Source organism: Furipterus horrens, unplaced genomic scaffold, assembly GCF_987537825.1.
Source record: "Furipterus horrens unplaced genomic scaffold, mFurHor1.1.pri manual_scaffold_6, whole genome shotgun sequence".
NCBI classification, from domain to species: Eukaryota; Metazoa; Chordata; class Mammalia; order Chiroptera; family Furipteridae; genus Furipterus; species Furipterus horrens.
This window is the reverse complement of record NW_028327176.1, coordinates 19037025-19058451: the sequence shown is the minus strand read 5'-3', so window position 1 is coordinate 19058451 and position 21427 is coordinate 19037025. Positions and strand designations below refer to the sequence as shown.

Here is a 21427-nt window from a genome sequence, read left to right as displayed (position 1 = left end):
GGGAAGATAAACTGAAAAAAATAAAAAGCAAAGTAATTGTCTCTAGAAGAAAAATTCCTTCATAATTTTTAATGGTCACACATATTTCTATTGCTAAGTGCCATATATGGGTTTTATGTTTAACAAAGTACTTTCCTAGATGGTAAAGGTCACGATCACTGTAACAATCATATTACATTTCTACCTCACTAAAATTGCCCAGTTTGACTCAAACACTGAAGCTCCACAGAAAGCAGTGAACTGGGTATTAGATTAAAAATGTGAAAAACTTTCAGAGCCAATTCAAGCAGGGGCATAATTTTCCCACAGTTGACACCTAGGAATATCTCAGTAGTTATAAAAAGATACAGCTTATTTCTTCAAAGCTTAGACATGTCACTGGTTGCAGTGTTGAGACTCAGAAAGGCAGAAAATAAGGCTCAGTACTAGAAATGTGGCAGAAGGAAAAGCAGAATGTTGATCATTGTTGAGGCCAAGTAATGGCTAAATGGGGATGAACTCATCATATCCTACTTTTAGATGTTTGAAATTTTCCGTAATAAAAAAGTAATAAAGTAAAAAATACTTTAAAATGGAAAAATAAACCATCAGAAAAAGTGTTACTATTTTTGGCATCTGTGCATGCTGTGAGACCCTAAGGCTCTAAGCCAATTCAGTTGAAAAGAAACAGTATCCTATATTCCTCTGTGATGGCAAAAAATGCTAATATTAATTAGTATAAGAACTGTTGTCGGCAGCCGTCCGTCTCGAGAGACGATGGTGTAGCTTCTTAAGAGTCTATCTGCACCGCCGAGAATGGCTGTGCAGTCCGACTCGGGACTGACACGGTATCTGTCTCCTCCCGTGTTGAATCGACATCTTGCGATGACGCTGGAGTGTCCTCTCCAGTGAAGCTGAAGCTACAGAGCCTGGGCAGGGTGATATGGAGGGTCTGCTGTTGCCCATGCAGCAGACCCCCCCTCTCTTCGCAGCTGAAGGATCCAAGGGAAAGACGGAGTCAATACAGCTTGGCTTCAGGTGCGCTGCAGGAGTTGCCGGTGTTGACTACAACGTCAAACCGCCTTAGGGACTCCGGCTCCGGATTTTCTGTCGGGGTTTACTCCCTTAGCCTTTCCCCTGAAGAGGTATGCCGCAAGGCAGCGGAGGTTTTTTGGAGTCAGAGTTTTCCTTCTCTCATGTGCCCTGACTGGAAGATCGAACCAGCGACACTTAGCTCGCAGGCCGACGCTCAATCCACTGAGCCAAACCAGTCAGGGTAAGTATAAGAACTACATGTAAGATATTTTGGTCCCAAAGATAATTCTGCTTCCTACTGTTATCACTGGCTATCTTCGACCTTTAGTCCACCTTCAATTAGTTGTTAAAGTTTCAAGTTAAAGACAATAAGGGGTTTCCAAAAGGCAGGGGGCCATTCTAATGCCAATCTGATATTGAAAATAAAACAAAGATCCTAACATTCATGTCACTCTTTCCAAAACGTTAGTGGCTCTCCATTGCTCTTAGGCAAACTCCAAATTTTACAATCTGGAAATCAAAACTTTCAGTGACTTAGCCTGTTTCTTTTCAGTTTTACCTTTTGCACCAGGATACGAATCAACTCCAACTAGACTGGTGTACCCATGTCTGATGATTATACCACTCTAGAGTGCAAAGGCCAGACTTTCTAACCCAAGCCCTGTAACACTTAGCAAGGTACGTGAGTAATGAATAGACTAAGAGTATCAGAGTAATGCAGGAAGCACCCACTTGCATGTTTCACTTCCAACATGAAGCATTCCTAGGTTATTCCAAGCTATAGTGTTGTTGTTTTTTAATGCTTACTTTGTACCTAACAATGGGATAGCCTTCATCTCATCATCTTGCACTGTAAGTTAATTTTTTAGTAACTTTTCTAATGACAAGGATTATGGTTCCTTTACATTTTCTTAGATAGCACTGTGCTGTGCACCTATATTGTATATTCTTAAATAATACATAATGGGGAACTCATAAAATCCTTCTTCCCAAAAAAGTTAAAAAATGAATTTTAAATGTGCCATTTCCCTATATTAATGTCTCAAGCATAAGAATTTAGTGCCGTAGTTATTTCTTCAGTGTTTGACAAAACAAATATTTACTGAAAACTTCCTCTGGACCAGGCACTGTACAAGGCTCTAGGAATAACAGAGTGAGTGCATAGGTCCTGCTCTCAAAGAGCTTAGTCTAGGAAATGAGAAAAACAAGTACAATAAATACCCAATTTTAACATAGTCTAGTAAGGGTTATAGATACTATGGGTATAAAGCCTCACGTTACCCCAGAAGCATAAACAGAATCTTGACACATGGCAGAGAGGCTCATGAAAAAGACTAAAGAATGGGTAAGGGTTATACCGATAAAGATGGGGGTAGGAGATGGAAAACGATTCTGGCAGATAGAACAGCATGTACAAATCAGGTGCTAGAAGCTCCCTGTGCCTGGAATGTGGGTGGATGAATGTGTAAAAAGAGGCTGTAAAGATAAGAAGCTTCATTCACTACTGATGGCTTTGTAGACCAAGCTAAACAGGACTTTATCTTGAGCGCAACAGAAAAAAAAACTGAACTTTAAGCAAGGGAGCGGCATAGTCAAGTTTATAAATCTAACTCTGGCTGCACAGTGGTGAATGTTTTGAAGACGAGTGTAACTTTGGATGCTATTTTGTCAGCTATAAAAGCTAATCTTTTATCCAATTTCTGTGTGTAAGGAGGGATTACAGAAAATTTACAAAAGATAGGGTATGTGAATTAACACTTTTTCAAACACAGCCATTTAAAGAAAAAAATTTAATAGTGACAATGACTTAGGCACAGAAATGTCCTCTCACATGTAGGTTACTCATATTTATTAATTTTTTTAATAAATAAAATGATCTGTACCTCTTCTGACCCTGAATTACCATCAACTGCTTAGCTTCGGATAAAATTCAGAGAACTATATCCCTGATTTCTACAAGCATAACATGACGAACCCCTCTAACAAAACTTAGATTTAACACCATATGCCCCAGGCCATAAGGCATACTGGGGCTCTACAAGCAGAGAAGAAAGCTGCCATAAGATGCTCTACTAGCACCTTGACTTTCTCCAGTCATTGGCTTTCTGAATGTTGCTGGCTAGTCAGGCTACCTGTCAGTCAATACAGCCAAGTTGCAGAGTGTGTGTCCGCCTCAATATTATCCTCATAACCGTCTTTATTCACGACGGCGTTAGCGTCGCGGCTGTAAGCATCACTATTACGGTCGTTGCGGCTGTGCACTTGTTCTCAGATCTTTTGTTGGTGTTGCAGCGCTGATGCCGGCAAAGACTTATGCCTGTATGAAGGAAATCTCGGCAGGGGAAGCAAGCCATCAACCGGCCAGGACCTGAAAGCTCGGTCTAGAGCAGGCCCGGGATCGCCGGCGGCAGAGCAACAAGGTGAGGGAGAAGGGGACTCAGAGCTCTGGGGGAACCCTTTCGCCGCCAGCCGCTTCTCCCGGGGGTACCCGAGCACAACTCCGACGCCCCCTCCTCTGGACAGCTGAGGCATTTCAAGGCCGCTTCACGACAAGAGAGGTGAGAGAAATTACCTACGACAGACACCCTAAACCCCCAGCCAACTCACCATGATAAGGAGCGGCTCAGCTCCCGCCGGAAAACGCTTGGGGAGCTGGCTTTTCCCTAGAGCGGAAGGGGCGGACCAACAGAGGTCGATTGGCTGCAAGCGAGGCGGGGACGGAAGTGCGTACCTTGGCCTCCTGATCCCGCCCCCTTTCCCGGCCGCCCTTCCATTCCATAGAGGCAAAGGAGCGCCCTAGGGTGACTCCGAGCCTTTCAGGGAGCGCGTAAAGGGTTAAGATCGGAAGCAACCAGTTCTAAACCACAGATTGCATTTAGTTGTCATTCTGTGTAATCCCTTTAGTATGAAACAGTTTTACTTTATTTTCATGACTTTGCCCCTTGTGAAAATTACATGCCAGTTATTTTGTAGAATGCATTTTTGACAGTACTATTACAGAGGTGATACAGCTTTATTCTCATTGACCCTATATAAGTGAACTCTGTCCCACTGATAATTTTCATCATTAGATTAAGGTGGCATCTTCCAGGTTTTTCCACTATAAAATAACTCCTTTATAATTAGTATTTTGTGGGATGTTCTTTGAAACCATGTAAATACCTCATTCTACACACTTGCAAGTTGTTCTTGTATTTATTATCTACACATTGTATTTATATAGCCACATTGGCTCATGGTTTATTTCATCTGACGGGTTATAATCTATTACTATAATTACTTGTTTTGACGTTCACATTTGTCTAGTGGGAGCCACTCCAATCAATGACTCATCTTCACCGGTCTTTGAGCATTTTCTTGTTCTCTGGCACAAGATATTCCAGGTTCATTTTGTACAGGAGTGGCCAAAAGTAGCTCTACTGTTCTTCGTATGGAAAATAACACAATAATAAATAAAAATAAAAGAATAAACTTCCGGGCGGGGTAACTCAGTTGTTTGGAGCATGTTTCTCCTACCCAATCAGGGTGCATAAAAGAGTCAATCAGTGAGTGCAACAGAGGGTTTTTTTTTTTTTGTCTCTCTCTCCTTTCCTCTAAAATCATTAAATAAAAAATTTTTTAAAAATAAACGTTTCCATACTCACAAGTGTAAATCTATCTACTTTGCCCACCACTGTATGTTCTCTGCCCCAACCCTGGAATTGGCCATTTCACCAAGGAATCCTGGTTCCTTTAGTGCTTCGGTTCTCAACCTGTGGGTCGCGACCGCTTTGGGGGTTCGAACGACCCTTTCACAGGGGTCGCCTAAGACCATCGGAAAACATATATATAATTACATATTGTTTCTGTGATTAATCACTATGCTTTAATTATGTTCAATTTGTAACAATGAAAATACATCCTGCATATCAGATATTTACATTACGATTCATAATAGTAGCAAAATTACAGTTAGGAAGAAGCAACGAAAATTACCTTATGGTTGGGGGTCACCACAACATGAGGAACTGTATTAAAGGGTCGTGGCATTAGGAGGGTTGAGAACCACTGCTCTGGTGGATGTTGTGGACTGAATTTTTGCACCCCTTTAAAATTCTTATGTTGAAGCCCTACATACCAATGTGATTGTATTTGCATGTGGGATCTCTAGGAGATAGAGCTAAATGAGGTCATGAAGATAAGACCCTCCTGATGATGGGATTCGTGCCCTTATGAGACACCAGAGTACTTTATTTTTGCCATGTGAGGAAACAGTGAGAAGGAGGCTGTTTGTAAGCCAGTGAGAGCTCTCACCAGAAACCAAATAGGCCAGCACTTTTATCTTGGGCTTGCCCACCCTTCTGAACTGCGAAAATAAATTTTTCTTGTTCAAGTCATCCAGCCTATGGTATTTTTGTTAGGGCAGCCCAAGTAGACTAAGATTTTAATACCAAGAAATGAGGTGCTGCTTTAAAAAACAACCAACCAAACACCTAAAAATGCGACAGCTTTAGCAGACTAAGACAATGAAAAATTTGGGAGGGAAGACATAGGTGTTACATGTGCACACTGTTTCAGGGGTTTAACGGCTCCCCAGCCTCTCAATGGAGAGAACTAGGGAATACATGTATGTGGACACGCATATGTACATTCACATACAATCTACACTTCACCTATTTTTATATACTGTATCTTAAATCATGATTTCATACGCAAGTTCAATTCCAACCCAACCCCAGAAGTTTCATTCTAGTTTTTGCCCTTTCTGAATTCATAATCACTTTCTCTGAAAGTAAGAAATGTGGCTCCACTGTGATTAATATATTGACTTATTTGATGAGGTATCCTGCATGTAACCAATCTGCCATCTTTGCTGACACCTTTCCCCCACATAGACACTCATCCTTCTATGCCTGCTTATTCTTCATTCCAGGTCCCCTCTGTTCGCCATGTGAATAACTTTCTGCACTGTGACCGTTTTGACCACTGTAAAGAAGTTAAAATAGCAGGTCTGAATGCTATTCTTTGAATATCCTGCAAGATTGGTGCTTGGCTGGCATATGGTTACTTGGATTCAGGGAAAGGTTCCCACCATTCCCTGATAGAGCTGTTCTCTGGTGCCTAACATACAGGCCTAAGCCTTTCACATGTGGTTAAAAGTTGGCACTGGAGGACTTAAGTGCACAATGTCTAATTCCATTGGGAAAACTCTAAGAAACTGGTGCTTGGTTTGCTCTGGACTTTAAGATTACAATGTTTCCTTAATCGGTTTACCTTACCTTAATAGCACACCACTTTGTATATATGAACAGTATTTCAATATAATTCCATTTACTTTCTTTTGTGTCCCTTCTGCTATTTTGTATTCCATTTTACTTCTACATATAAATACCACACTGTACTTCTTTTAAAACACCCAATACATAGAGGAATTAAGAAAAAATTCTTTCATATGTACTGACAATATACCATTTCCAAAGTTCTTAATTTCTCCGTAAAGACACAAGTTTCCATCAGCTGATGAATTTTTAAAGTATTTCTAATGTCAGTATGCTAGCAACATATTCTTTTCATTTATCTGAAACAGCTTTTATTTGCCTTCGTATTTTAAAAAAATTTTAGGTTTCTAATTTTTATACTTTAAAGATGTCATTTCCTGGATTCCATTATTTCTGATGAAGTTAGCCATCATTCTTATTATTTGAATGTAATGTCATGTCCTTTCTCTGGCTGCATTTTTTTTTCTTCAATATGATACAACCAGATGTGATCTTTGTTGTATTTATTACGCTTGGGGATTGCTGTATTTCTTAAATTTGTAAGTTGGTACCTTTCAAGATTAATGGGAAATTTTCAGGCATTACTATTCCAAATATTTCTTTTATCCCATTCTCTTCCTTTCCTTTCATTCCGGAGCCAAATTAGACACATTAGACTGATATTGTTCCACAGGTCTCAAACCTCCGCTTCCTTCTTTTCTTTCTCTGTGCTTTAGTTTGATAATTGTATTGGCTCTCTTCCAATACAATACAGACTACTGTGTCCAGTTTACTGTTAAGCCCATCCAATGAAATTTTTAATTTCAGATACTGTTTCATTTCAGATTTTTATTTTTCATTGTCAGACTTCGGTTTTTAGTTTCTTTGCTGAGAAGCCACATCAGTTTATCTCTCATCTTCCCCCCCCCCCCCCGTGAATCCTTTAACATATTTTAAAGCTGTTTTAAAATAATTTTGTTAATCCCAACATATGGGTTATCAGTACATCTGCTTCTACATTTTCTGTTGATTATGGTTCATATAATTTTTGTGTTCTTAGTAATCGTTTATTGTGTACTGGACTTTGTGGCTGATATACTGTGAAGACTCTGGATTCTGTTTTCTTCTAAAGAATGTTGTGTTTTGTCTTGCTGTTAAATTAGTAATGGATTACATAGATGCTGTACCCCTGGCTGGTTTGGCTCAGTGGATTGAGCGTCCGCCTGCGAGCTAAGTGTCGCTGGTTCGATCTTCCAGTCAGGGCACATCAGAGAAGGAAAACTCTTGACTCCAAAAAACCTCCGCTGCCTTGCGGCATACCTCTTCAGGGGAAAGGCTAAGGGAGTAAACCCCGACAGAAAATCCGGAGCCGGAGTCCCTAAGGCGGTTTGACGTTGTAGTCAACACCGGCAACTCCTGAGGCGCACCTGAAGCCAAGCTGTATTGACTCTGTCTTTCCCTTGAACCCTTCAGCTGAGAAGAGGGGGGGGGGTCTGCTGCATGGGCAACAGCAGACCCTCCATATCACCCTGCCCAGGCTCTGTAGCTTCAGCTTCACTGGAGAGGACACTCCAGCGTCATCGCAAGATGTCGATTCAACACGGGAGGAGACAGATACCGTGTCACCCCCGAGTCAGACTGCACAGCCATTCTCGGCGGTGCAGATAGACTCTTAAGAAGCTACACCATCGTCTCTCGAGACGGACGGCTGCCGACGATATTTGAAGCCCTCTACTTTTCAAGACTTACCTCCTAATTTCCAGCTGTTCTAGAAGCCCCTAATGACTGCTCAGTTGTACAAGACTATCACACTCTGCTTGAATTTTATTTCCAAGCACACAGCACAAACTGGAAATTTCCTTCTGGATAGAAGCTAGTTAATGTGAATCTCTTCTAGGGTATTAGTTTGTGCAGTTGCTGCCATTTGCCCTCTAGAGTCATCCAATCATTTTTATATTTTATTCAGAGTTTATAATTGCTTTTGGCAAAAGAGTTAGTCCAATACAAGCTACTCCTTCATTACCGGAATGCAACCTATGAAATCTCAAAATGGTTCAAATAAAAAAATTATAGGCAAAATAAAGTTTATGTTTTATTTCCAGTCCATCAGGATAAACTCCACTTTATGCAACGAACCTTTTAATCCATTTCTTGTGAAGTACAAAAGACCAGGTTAAAATTGAGACAAGCGTTTAAAGGAAAATCCTTTGACTCAGTCCAAAACCAAACTGTAAATGATTCATTCTACCAAAAGAATTAGCTTTTGTACAAAATAAAGATTTTTACACTATATATTTACTTAATTAGAATTCTAGCATCTGCTTTTCCTCCAATTCATCTGAAGAACAAAACATATTTGCAAGTTAGAAATTTTATAACCTCAATGGGCAAACTGTCTTAGAATAAGCTTTTACCTTTAAAATATCTTGAAAGATAGTGTCGATTCTTTCCTTTGGCTAAGAGTCCAGTTTACAAAACTCAGCCATATTAACATAAAGAGCACATTAAAATTTAGTGTAAGCTTCACCTTTTAGGAAGTAATATAACACAGAACTCAATGCAAAATCTAAAAGGTTACAATCTAAGTCTAATATTAATTTGAAAAACCTCAGCAACTTCTATGTTGAAAAAGACCAAAACAACCCCTTACACCTCCTACTATTATCATTATTTTCATGGCCCTTCTATGAAAGAAACACAGTTTAAAATAAAATTTGGTCATAGTAAGTCATAGAAAATAGTTCTCCAGCACTAAGCTCAACTTCAGACTCATTAAGAAAAGTAAAATCACTTCTATACATGGATGGACATTCATATATCTGACTCAATATGATATTAACTTGACTTTTACATATTTTAGTATTTTGAAATTTTTGTTACTTAAAAACTTTCCCAATAAAAACAGTGTGCTAATTTAATTACTGCAGATTTATAATTTTGAAGATTATATTTTAAAAGTTGAGCTTGAAGCACATAGACCTTTAATACGACTAATCAGTTATCCAAGTATCAATAATGTTAATCCTTTTCTAAATGAAAATACAAAATGAAGTTTTGAGCTTTATTGAAAAATTTTAAATGTGGGATGTTTCTAATTCTTGTCATCAGCATATTTCATCATCTTGATTATGAATATTTCATAACTGATGCTTTAATGCTTGAGACCTTAAAAAGATACTACTCCTGACCTAAAATATGCATGGTTCTGGCTTTTTTTTCTATTCATCCCAAGCCTAATTTTTATTATCCAGGGAGTTCAAAAGTCACATTTACAAGAGACATGATTTAAATTATGTCTACAAACCCCATGATATTAAGAAATCATACTTCTGTAATTACATAAATCTTTAACAAGAGCAAGAGTAAAATTAAGAATGTATGTTTTCATTATAAAATTCTCATCTAGTAGCGGCAAGGTTTTAATTTTAATGTGTTCTCAAAACCAAAGATATTTCTTAAATGAAAAATCTTTGTTTCTGTTATAAAACTATTCTTTCCACCCATGACATTTTACATAAAAGCACCAAAGAAAATTTCTGTAAACAAACTTTTAACCAGTAAACTAAGGACAAATATCCATTTGCCTTTATTACAATATTTAAAAGGCCATGATATGACTCTCTACTTACTACAATAACATTTGTGTAATAAAAATTCAGGCATACTTATACAAACAAGAAACAGTATTACTGTACATTTTGGGGGAACAAAAGGCAGATTAACAGACTACAACCTGCTTGTTAACAAAGTGAGCACAAGAAACCTAGAAAATGTATGCAATTTATAAAACTTCAGTAATTTTTAAAGTTTCATGAAGGGATTATTATTAAGAATAGAAGATGGTAGACCCACTGGCTTATCATTATCCTGTAAACAGTAAGAAAGTAATAAGCAAAAAATTAGAAATGTCTTAGCTCCCAGTACTTCCCTTTCCTTGCACAGGAACCACTTTACAGCTGTTAAATTGGTTTTCTTGAATATTAGAATAATTCTAGCAGAAAATAAACTCTATTGGGAATAAGGTAACAGTCTACAATAGATTTCTGACAAATATATTAGAAAAAAACACTGCGATCATATGAGGATTGATCTGCATGCTGTATGACAGAGAGACTCCAAACCTCCAAATCTCTCCTCTATTTTACTAAACTTGTTTTGTTGCCATCCTACCGCTTTCCAAATTGTTGGGTAGAAAGGTACTAGAAAAATAAAAAGTGAGAACAATTGTTTAATGTCTATAAATTTATGAAGGAAAAGCCTTTAAAATTCTTTTTCCTATTATTGTTACCCAGAAAAAAGTTGCTTTTGGCACACAATTTGTAAAAAGAAAAGAAAAAAAAGAAACAATGTTTGGCATTCCAATCACCCACAGTAAAGACAACAGTAAGAGAGGAAAACAGGAAAAATTACTATTTAAAAAAAAGACATCAGAGGACAACCAACAGCTCTTCTGTCTTCTACCATTTACTGTCTCTGGAATACTTTCATCTGCAACACAATATACAAATTATTATTTACATTCTGATTATACTGGTAAAGACCAGAATCAGTTTGTATTGTGCTCTAACTTACACTGCCCATTAAGGATAAACATGGCCATCAGGCAAGAAGGCCTTAAACAAATAATCCATTTGCATTGTATATTTTACTTAAATTTGTTTTATGGTTTATCTTCTTGGATAATTTTAAGACTGAAAAGTCCTGTAAACTTAGGATGAGCTTCTGTGGCTTGTAATTATTCATTGAAGATGGTGTGTTTCTCTCTTGGTGCGTAAAATGTTCTGCAGGCTCAAAAATGTATTTGCTTTTTAAACAGTGGTATCTCCAAAGTCCTTGTTCCAACGTATGTATGCTTCTAAGGTTTGAGGGCTCACACTGCGTTTTATCTTTTTCAAGGATTCAGTGAAGTCAGATAATCGAATATTTCTCATCTAGATTTTAAAAAAGCACATGACAATACAAATGATGAACACATACACAGTAGTTTCCCAATAATGGATTAAATGATGGTATTTATTGTTAAAAATACAGATAGATGAATTCTTCAAAAAATCATGCCAATCATCTTATTTTACATACACAGGGTGAGGCAAAAGTAGCTTTACAGTCGTGAGTATGGGAAGTAGAGTTTATTTTTGTATTATTATTTATTAATTATTTTATTATTTTCCATACAGACAACAATAAATCTACTTTTGCCCCACACTGTATATTAGACATGGTTGCTATATAAGAAATCTCATTAAAATGCTATACTAATATACTTTCATTATTTGTGTTTAGTTTCTTAGATATCAACATTTTAAGTCATAATATCTTCCCATTATAAAAACAAGACACACTCATAGAAAATTTGACAAAATACAGACAAGCAGAAAAGAAGAATCACTCATTCACAGTTCTGCCATTCAGACATACAACCATTCCTTATCTCCTTCCAAATTTTTCTGCGTATAGGTTCATAGAATTTTGCATTCTCAAGTCTCACTCACTAATACTCTAGCTAAAATTCATGCTAGGTTTATTAAAAAGGAAATTACTAATTATTAATTCTAAAACCATTAGATTAAAAATAAACTTAAATTGGCTAAAAGTATATAACAGAACCAAAATTGTAACAATGTAACCTGATTATACATAATTAGTGGGACAGTACTAGTAATAGTATTGTTATCTGAAATTTAGTTTAAAATGCTATGGCATATATATATATATATATATATATATATATATATATACACACACACACACACACACACACAGATAGGTAGATAGATAAGATATATATATATATATATTTAAAGACTTTATTTACTTTTAGAGAGAGAGGGAGAGAAAAATTGATGTGAGAAAGAAACACAACCGAACCCACAACCCAGGCAAGTACCCTGACCAGAAATCAAACTGGCGACCTTTCTCATTGTGGGACGGTGACACCAGTCAGGAGTGGCTTATGTATTTTTAAAATAGTGGCTACAATTATATTTTTAGGTGTGGGATTAAAATATCAACTAGATATGTTACACTGTAATACTGAAATACACTCTATCAGACTGAATTAATGGTATTTTAAAATTATGTGTATTCTCAGGCTCTTGTTATTGAAGTGGGTTAATTTAACACCAGTACTAATAAAAAACAAAGTATGATTTCTATACCCAGAGTCTTAATATTATTCTTCCTAAAAGTGAACCAGGGTTCCTACAGGGTTGCTGATTAAATGCCTTGGGATAAGCAAATTCAAGATATGACTTGCTCCCAAAAAGCAAAAGTGCTTTTCAAAGTTGTGAAGTAAGTGTTGAGAGGAATCATTTTCATATAAAAATAGATTTCATTGGCCAAGTGTGACTTTTTATACATTAAAAATTGTAGCTGATTTACACATGTGGTGGGCATCTTCTGAAATGTCTCCTGATGATTCCTACCTCTTGTTATGAGTGTGGCCTGGATCTAAGAACAGAAGACAGCAAAAGTGATAGAATGTCACCTTCAGGATTAGGTATAAAGACTGTGACTTCCATCTTCCTGGTACTCTCTTGTCTTCCTGGCTTGTGTGCTTTGATGCGATGTATGTACCAAGGAAGTGAAGAGAGCCTTGGCCAACAGCCAGAGAAAACTGAGGCTCTCAGCCCAACAACCCAAGAGGGGAAATGAATCTGGCAAAGAATCACACGAGGCAGCTTAGAAGACAATCTTTCCCCCAGTTGAGCCCTGCAATGACTATAGTGCCAGCCAACATCTTGATTCCAGCTTTGTAAGAGACCATGGGCCAATACCTTGATTGCACCCCTCTGAGAGTTTGAAGCACAGGAACTCAACTAAACTGCACCCATATTCCTGACTCTGTGAAACTGTGAAATAATAAATATGTTGCCTTAAGCTGCTAAATGTTGGGGTAAATTTTTGTCACATAGCTATAAATACCTATGGCACCAGAATTGCCTTATTTTATAATCATAAGAAGATAAAAGCTACTAAAAAAAAGAATATAGACTCACAATTTCTTTACTCTTCAAATAAAACAGGGACTATATTTAGGGTGACTTTGTTCAGTGAAGAAAACTTGTTCAAGTTTGGTTATATGTATATTCACAAAGGTTAACTATCAACAGTAAACCGATCTTTATTCTCATGAAATAATGGACAGTTTCTTAAGAATTTCTATTATTCTCTAAGCAGCCACCTACTTTATTTCATAAAATTATTATATAAGATATTAATGTAAGTGTATCAAAGCAAGTGGCCCTCCCAGTGGATCTTCACAGTAAATGCCATGGCCTAGGAGCGTAAGACAGAGTGATGAACACTTATAGACGTGTGGCGGAGTGGACTTTGCCTGCTAAGTGAATTGAGAACTTGTAGATTACTTCTTACTGAAATTTATTTGCAAGTTGGTGATTTTAGCTCATTCCTACCTTGGCTGGTCCCTTTATTTGTATGTTCTTTCCAAGGAACAAACACAGAGGCCTAAAATGTCACACAATGGGCCGTTCCTCAACTTTAATCTAGGAGGCCAGAGAATGCGCTATCAAGTTGACCTGTCCTGGATCCAAGTCAGGGGGAGTAGTGTGTGGAGAAGAAATAATTCATGTCTGATGCTTACTTTTTGGGTAAAAAAAATACTATTAGGTTCATCCTATGAGCATAAGAATATTTAAAAAATAATGTATTTATGGGATATTAATAAAATACACTTAAAGTATTGAAGACCCATACGACACTTTGGAAACACAAATTGTAGAGTACTGATATATTTAAAAATTAGAAGAATGTGGAATTAAAATTATGAATTGGATAAAAGGGACCTGGAATTTATACTACTTTAAATGTGAATTTTTAAGGTAATAGTAGATAAACAACAAAGTGGGCACATAGAATTCTCCATTCCTAATTCTCTGTTCATGTCAAATACACTTTAGGTAAACTACACTGTTAAAGTGGAAGGGTGGCTGCAAGAAGTTTGAGGACTTTCTCAATAATGTAGGTGATTAACTGCAATGTACAAAATGCCTAAAGACAACATCAAGTTCCCTTAAAAGTTTGAAGAAAAAAGACTGACAAAATGTACTTGTTCTCTGTTAAGGGTTCAATGTCTCCTCAATAGCTGTTAAAACTGGGGCAGTAAAAAATATATAAAGTTACAAATATGATGCAAGTTGATTTTAAAAGTTTGTTCATATAGTTATTATCATTTTGCATTTCCAATTTTATATTTCATAGGCAGGCACTATTTTTCAAAAGGAATTCTTTAGCATCTCTTAAGAGGGCCTACCATATTAAGAAAATATAATAAATTACATTACAATGGTAATTGTATTGCTCTTCTAAGGAGAAAAGCATTGAAAACAAAATAGAACATCAAAGGTTTAACATGTTACAAGATATTTTTATAATATATAAAATCTTCGTTTCCTATTATTTTCTTGTTTACTACTTACATAATATGAATTGTTAGAAAAGGACTTAATGACTGTACAATATTTTGGTTTGTTACTAATGAACAACATAAGATATTTTAATTGGATAGGGTTGTACATTTTGAAATGAAGCAAAGTAAATTTTTTCTAGTTTCTAATCAAATAAACTATAAAATCCAGACAAAACATGTCTTATAACACAGGACCAAAACCAAGAAAAGATAATTATAAAATAGTATACCTCACTAGCAGACATATTCTTCACTTGTTCTGGTTTCAGTTCTGTAAAATATAAGTCAGCCATTTAAAATTTTTTGAAGTTTAAAATACTGAAGAGCAAAACCAAGTACAATGGCCTAAAAATATGTGTTCAACATAAATCATTATTAAAAGAGACACATATTAAGAGCACATACAATATATAAATGCTTTTAATAATATTCCTTCTTAGGAGTAACTGGAAGGCATTCCATTTGTTTTGGATATTGTCCAAAAACAACACATTTTACAAATTTGAGAGTAAACTTAAAAGAATGCAACTTGTTCTTTACAAAAGGCATTAGCTTTTTTAAAAAAAACTACTTTTGTCTGCTTCAGAAAATAGCTAAAATATTCTAAAAATACAAATGATTTATACATTAGCTATTGTTTCTGAATCCCTAGCTGAACAAGACTTGCAGCAAGAAAGTTTGAGTAAAATGCTTTATTCAGTGTTTCAAAATATATTCTCAAAGTTACATGTACTATTCTCCAAAGCACCAGTTCTAAATCAGTACCCTGTTTCACTGTAGATGTATTCTGGAAGTTTCATGTTCCATGTTCTATTTTATCATTATAGCCAGTAATCTGAGTGTACACCTGACTGTGGAAAATCAGTGGAGAACATCTACTATAAGTGATACCACAGTGAATTGAATATAACTGAACCTAAAAATGATCAGTTGTGGTTTTTCAGAATCAAGAAGAAATTCCTCAAAAGTTAACATATGATAGAAGTATAAACAGTTATATGCATTCCCTTAGACATATTAATTTCAAGTGATATTAGAATACTAGAATGAAAAGCACCAAAAATGTTAAGAACATTTTCCCTTTAATATTTGTTTTTGCTTGCTTGGAAAAGTTTTCTGTTTGAGTTTTCTGCTGCTTAGCTACTAACAAGTGAAACCTGTTGTCCAGAACAGGGATCATGGTCCACTGACCCACAGGCTATTGTTGTATAGTCTGTGACCTAAAAGCAGTTTCACATTTTTGGGTTTTATTTTTGTTGTTGCTGTTTAAAAATATATATGCAATGGAGAACATACGTGGCCCATAAACCTAAAGTATTTACTATTAGGCCCTTTACAGAAAAATTCGCTGACTCTAAGTCTACAAACTACTTTGTTTTAAGTTTTCCACTGATACGACTTTACTGCTTCCCTACTAATCAAGATCTCTCAATAGGGACTTCTTAAACTTCCAAAGTCGTCTAATGAAGAGTTATAAATGTTTCAGGGCTCTTGTATACTTACCCCGAATAGGACCCAGAGCTGCATCTTTTGCCAAAGCTGTTAGATCACTTCCTGAGTATCCATCAGTCATTCTGGGAATGGGTAAAAAGAACAAATTATTTTCATTTTTTGCAGATTTAAAATCTCCATGTAATAAGAGGATAAAACCTACTTTGCTTTTGTCATTGAACAGACTATTATGTGATATAAGGGACCAGAAAGGCCCACTTGCTAAAAACAAACAAACAGTCTACTGCTGGCTCTTTATTTGTGATGCCTCCAATTTTCAACATTACAACCATTCTTTTAAGTTAAAAAAAAAAAAAATCCTCACCTGAGGACATGTTCGTTGATTTTAGACGGGAAGGGAAGGGAAGGGTTGGGGGTGGGGCGAGAAAGAAAGAGAGAGAGCTCTGTAAGAGAAGACACTGGCAAAAACAGGCACACTGGAATGGGGTGCCACAGTACAGAACCCTGGGCAGCCAAGAGGTTATCAAAAAGAACTAAGAACTAGGGAGGCAAAGGGAAAGAGGAAAATAAAACGGGGGAAGAAGGCCTTTACTTATCATGCACTAATACTATGTTAAATAACTACATAGATCAGACATTATTAGAATTCTTTATTGCAATGCCAAGAATGATCTCAATATTTCCAAAAAATAAATTTGTTCTTTCTTCATAGTTATCTAGGAACTCAGAGTGCTTACTAAAATTACTAGCTACTCATATACTTATTGCATATTTTAAATTACTTTGAGATTTCTTTCCAGTTATTAAAATTCATGAATGCATCCCCTAAATTCAGTTTCTACCTGAGTATACCATTCATTAAAAAAGTTAAAGATGTAAAAGTTAAAAAAAATTATGGGTAATGCAAAAGAAGTTTATATAAAAATGTGGTGTGGGCAGATATGAGATATTTTAAATTTTTTAAATTAGTTTAATACAACTTGTAAGTTTTAAAAGAATATAGTACCATCATATATATTTAGGTCATGTCTTGTATAGGATCTAGAAATTTAAATTTAAATACCATTATGTATAAGAATAAGAGATAAGAAAGAAAGTAAAGGAAGCAGAGGATAAGACAAGTTTTCTGATTACATTACTCATTTTATACTTGAGCTTACTTTAAACAAAATAGAAAAATATTTCTTAAAAAAAATTTTATTATATATTTTTTTCACTGCCATTTAGTCCCCTTATACTCCTGGAAAAGATTTCTTTTAAAAAAAAAAAAAAAACAAGCTGTAAAACAGCGAATCAAATTACTCACCTAGCAAGTTGTGCTAGTTCTTTTTGGGTCAATGGGCTTCCCTGTTTACGTAATAGATTTTTAAGTAAAAGTAGTCGTGTCTGAAAAGAAATGTTAAAGGATTATCAGTCCTAAGAATTAACTTAATAAAATACCAGGAATCAGATTCAAATCCTAATTTGAATGATCTTACAAAAATCACTCTACCTTTTAGAGCCTCACATCTTTTAAAACTACCATTTTTTGAGAATTCCTGAGAAAGGTAAAGATAATCCAAGTAAAGCACTCAAGACATAGCTACTATTACTACCAAGGATGTTAAGGGTCTAAATTAGACAACCACAATAAGAAAAAAAAAAAGTTTTATACAAGTATGAGTTCGTGTAACATTTATCTCACTCACTGTAAGTCTGTAATTCTATGACTTAATAAATTTAGAGTTTTGTAACCATCACCATAATCCATTTTAGAACATTTCTATCAACCCAGAAAGTTCACTCATGCCTATTTGAAGTTAACCTTCACTCTTAACCTTAGCCTTAGCAAATTATTATCTGCTTTATGTTTTAGAAATTTGCCTTTTCTAAACATTTCATGTAAATGGAATCACATGTAATCTTTTACATCTGGCGTCTTTCACTTAGTATAATGTGTTTGACGTTCGTCTTCATTATAGCATATAAAAGTAGCTCATTCCTTTTTATTGCTAAATAGTATTCCATTAAATAAATATACCTCATTTATTTATCCATTCACCAACTGATGAATATTTAGACTCTTCACAATTTTTGACTATTATTTATAATGTTGCTATAGAAATTCTTGTACAAGTCTTTGTATAGACATATGTTTTCATTTCTCTTAGGTAGATTCTTAGGAATGGAATTCTTGGGTCTTATGCTAAGTTTATGTTTATTTTTTTAAGAAACAGCCAAACTGTTTTCTAAAGTGACTGTACCATGGAATGGAAGACTCAATATTGTCAAGGTGGCAGTTCTTGTTTTTGCTTAAAAGAAAAATCTACACATAGATACATACCTCCTCATTCGGCAAAGACACATATACCCGTTTGATGAAACGCCTAAAAGAAGGATTGAGCAATTCAATAATATAATTTTAGATTTAAAGGTAACTCAGTTGAAGTATCAAATGAAAAAAAAAAGCTTTAAGTATAATGCTCAAGGCATGTGAATGCATTTTAGTCATCAATGTAAAAAGTTATTTTTAGAGTTACTCTTTTTTAGCTCTCTAATTAATATTTAAAAACCCTTAATTTAATACTGTCAGAATTAAGTTAACCATTTAGGTATCTGCATGTTTTTAACCGTAATAACACTTTAAAACAAAATAACTGATATAAGCATTTTAATAAAGACATCTTTGCTATCTTTTTGAAACTAAAAACAACTTAACCAAGAAGGACAACAGAAACAGAAAAGTACACATCAAGAAACTAGGTAATATTTATGGAACTTAAAGGTATGAAGAAGGGCTGCCTAGGGCAGTGCAAATTACCCTGACAAAGCAGGATACAACTGCGGATTACAGACATGGATGTCAGAGCACAGTGTTTTTCAAAGGAAGCAGAAAGAGCATATTTTGAGGGGGAATAGAATCAACCACCCCACATTTGAACAAGCATGTTCAAACTGTTTCTATAGATCACATGAACCCTAGTCAGTCAATTACAGGCAATGGCAAGAAAGGCAAGGCTGAAAAAAGGAACTCCCAGACACAGTCTTTGTAAGAAGACATCAGTCAGTCTGGCAAGATGACAAACTGTCTTGCAGTTATCAATCTTTAGTTGAAACAGACTAACTAAGTCAACCCAATGTCTTATTTACCACACATAACACTTGTTTATCAGCTAGGGCTTTACTACTGAATTAGAGAGACTGTCTATCAGTCCATGGTATTCGTAGGAGAACTCAAAATACTTACTGGGTCTCTAACTTTTCTAGCTCTTCTCCTACAATATTCTTCCAAAACTAGGTTTCCTAAAAACAGACTTTTTATTCAAATAAAAATAATAAGCAAAACAGGCAAAAGCACATCATGGATTTTTAAAAAAAATAGTGTTAAAATAGGAGAAAAAAAGAAATAAAACAGATAAAATGAAGAACATGTACAAGAGAACTCTGCCATAGAGAGAATTAAAATTTTAACCAAATATCTTTCCATGAAATATAATAATTTAATGAATAGAAAGTCTTCTATGAAACAAGAGCTCAATGAGACATAAGGGCTCAAGAAAATGACATACGGTAGAAAGGTGCAGGATGTAAAACAGTGGAGGAAGATGAACAAATGGATCAGAGAGATCAGGAAAGCAATGAGAACGAAAATAAAACCACCAGAGGGACAATGGTTATGAAAGTAGTAGCAGAAAGGAGATTAGACACTATCCCAGTAAGAAATAAAAATAATAAACGGGAAAACAGACAAAGCCAAACAAAGACTTAAAAGTTTAAAAGGATTAGAAAGGAAATGACAGATATAGAAGAGAAAAAGATGCAAAATAATGGATAAGTTGTGTGTGAAAGGAACAAAAGCAGAAAAATGAATTAGGAAAAATATTTCCCAAAAGAAAGTTGCAAATTATGAATGTAAACAAACACCATATCCCAGGAAAAATAAACACAAATCAATCAACATATTTTTCAAATAACTAGATTTCAATATTGAAAACCATCCAGTAAGAAGAAAAAACATTGTTAATTAATGAATGTGAATTAGGCAGCAAAGGCTGCCTTCAGACTTTTGCAGTGCAACATCCAACCCTAGAAACAAGGATGCAATGTTATAGATTCCTCAGGAAAAGAAAGGGAGGACAATAATTTTATGCTGAGTCAAACTGGCCTCCCAGTAGGAAGGGCACAAATTTGTTCAAACATGTAAGAATAGAGAATATGAGAGAGTTTCCACGAAACCTGCTTTTATTAGCTTCTCATGAAGCCCAGTAAAAGATGGTAAGAATCAGTTTTGGAGTTTTAAGATAATTTAATCCAACCCAGAAGAAATAAGCAATTTGCCTAAAGCCATAATATGAAAAGCAGTTTTCCTGATATCTTGCTGGCCCTGTCCTCAAAATCTTTAGTTGGTAACAAGAGGCGAGAGGATGACTGTAAGGTGGAAAATAATTAATTTAGTTTTCAAACTGAGAGGGAAGGAAATAAGAAATATGTGATATGAACACATGACTAAACATATCTGTAATAAATGTGTGTTTCTACATAAAATTTTCCTACCTGAGAACAGCCTCATCAAGCTCTTGTGGCCTATTAGTTGCACCCATTACAAGGACTCTGTCATCTCCAGAAGATTGAACCTATAATTATGCCAAAAAATTTTTCAGTACTTTTAGAAAAAGTAATAACAAAGGAAAATATAATAAACATATCTGTATTTCTAATTTGGGTCATTTAATTTAAAAATATACACATTAAAATGTTACCACGTTAATAATACCATAATTAATACTTACACCATCAAATTCTATTAGAAATTCAGTTTTTAGACGTCTGCTAGCATCATGTTCTCCTTCTCTTCTTTCACACAAAAGGCTATCTACTTCATCTAGAGGAAATTCAAGGATAAGACTTGAATTAAAAGCCAAGCTATATGAGTTATCTGAGATTAATCTAGTTTACTACTCAAGTTATTAATACATTGGGTCCTACTCAATTCATCAGATACTCTTTAACTTTGTTCTTCTTTAAAACTTTTTCCTTCTGAATACTCTTTCCTATCTTACCTCTTATATTTGGAGAAGGATTATTTCACAAAGGTTCAACTACCTTAATTGTTAAACATGTTCTTACCTATAAAAATTATAGAAGGTTGAAGTTCTCGAGCCACAGCAAAAAGAGCTCTCACTAACTTCTCTCCTTCTCCCACCTAAAACAGGGCATAACACATTATCACATACGAAAAATTAACATTTTTCTAGTTTTTAAAATTTTATGATTGAAAGTCTATAACCTAGAAATTTAATTTCCTTTCTTTTCAATA

General features: G+C 35.3%; 2 protein-coding genes across 4 annotated transcripts in view; both read right to left on the bottom strand.

Moving 5' to 3' along the window:
* SLC30A6 (solute carrier family 30 member 6) overlaps window positions 1–3683 on the bottom strand; it is a 36846-nt gene extending 33163 nt beyond the window's left edge. For both annotated transcript variants that reach the window (XM_090281114.1, XM_090281115.1), the window contains exon 1: window positions 3622–3683. In XM_090281114.1, coding sequence (XP_090137240.1) covers window positions 3622–3624 — 3 coding nt within the window. In that variant the 5' untranslated portion in view covers window positions 3625–3683. The remainder of the gene's footprint in view (window positions 1–3621) is intronic.
* A 6116-nt stretch (window positions 3684–9799) lies between these two features.
* Window positions 9800–21427, bottom strand: part of SPAST (spastin) — a 53933-nt gene continuing 42305 nt past the window's right edge. For both annotated transcript variants that reach the window (XM_090281108.1, XM_090281109.1), the window contains exons 10-17: window positions 21238–21313; window positions 20901–20992; window positions 20665–20744; window positions 18455–18497; window positions 17438–17517; window positions 16183–16253; window positions 14910–14950; window positions 9800–11182 (exon numbers count right to left, since the gene is read on the bottom strand). In XM_090281108.1, coding sequence (XP_090137234.1) covers window positions 11060–11182; window positions 14910–14950; window positions 16183–16253; window positions 17438–17517; window positions 18455–18497; window positions 20665–20744; window positions 20901–20992; window positions 21238–21313 — 606 coding nt within the window. In that variant the 3' untranslated portion in view covers window positions 9800–11059. The remainder of the gene's footprint in view (window positions 11183–14909; window positions 14951–16182; window positions 16254–17437; window positions 17518–18454; window positions 18498–20664; window positions 20745–20900; window positions 20993–21237; window positions 21314–21427) is intronic.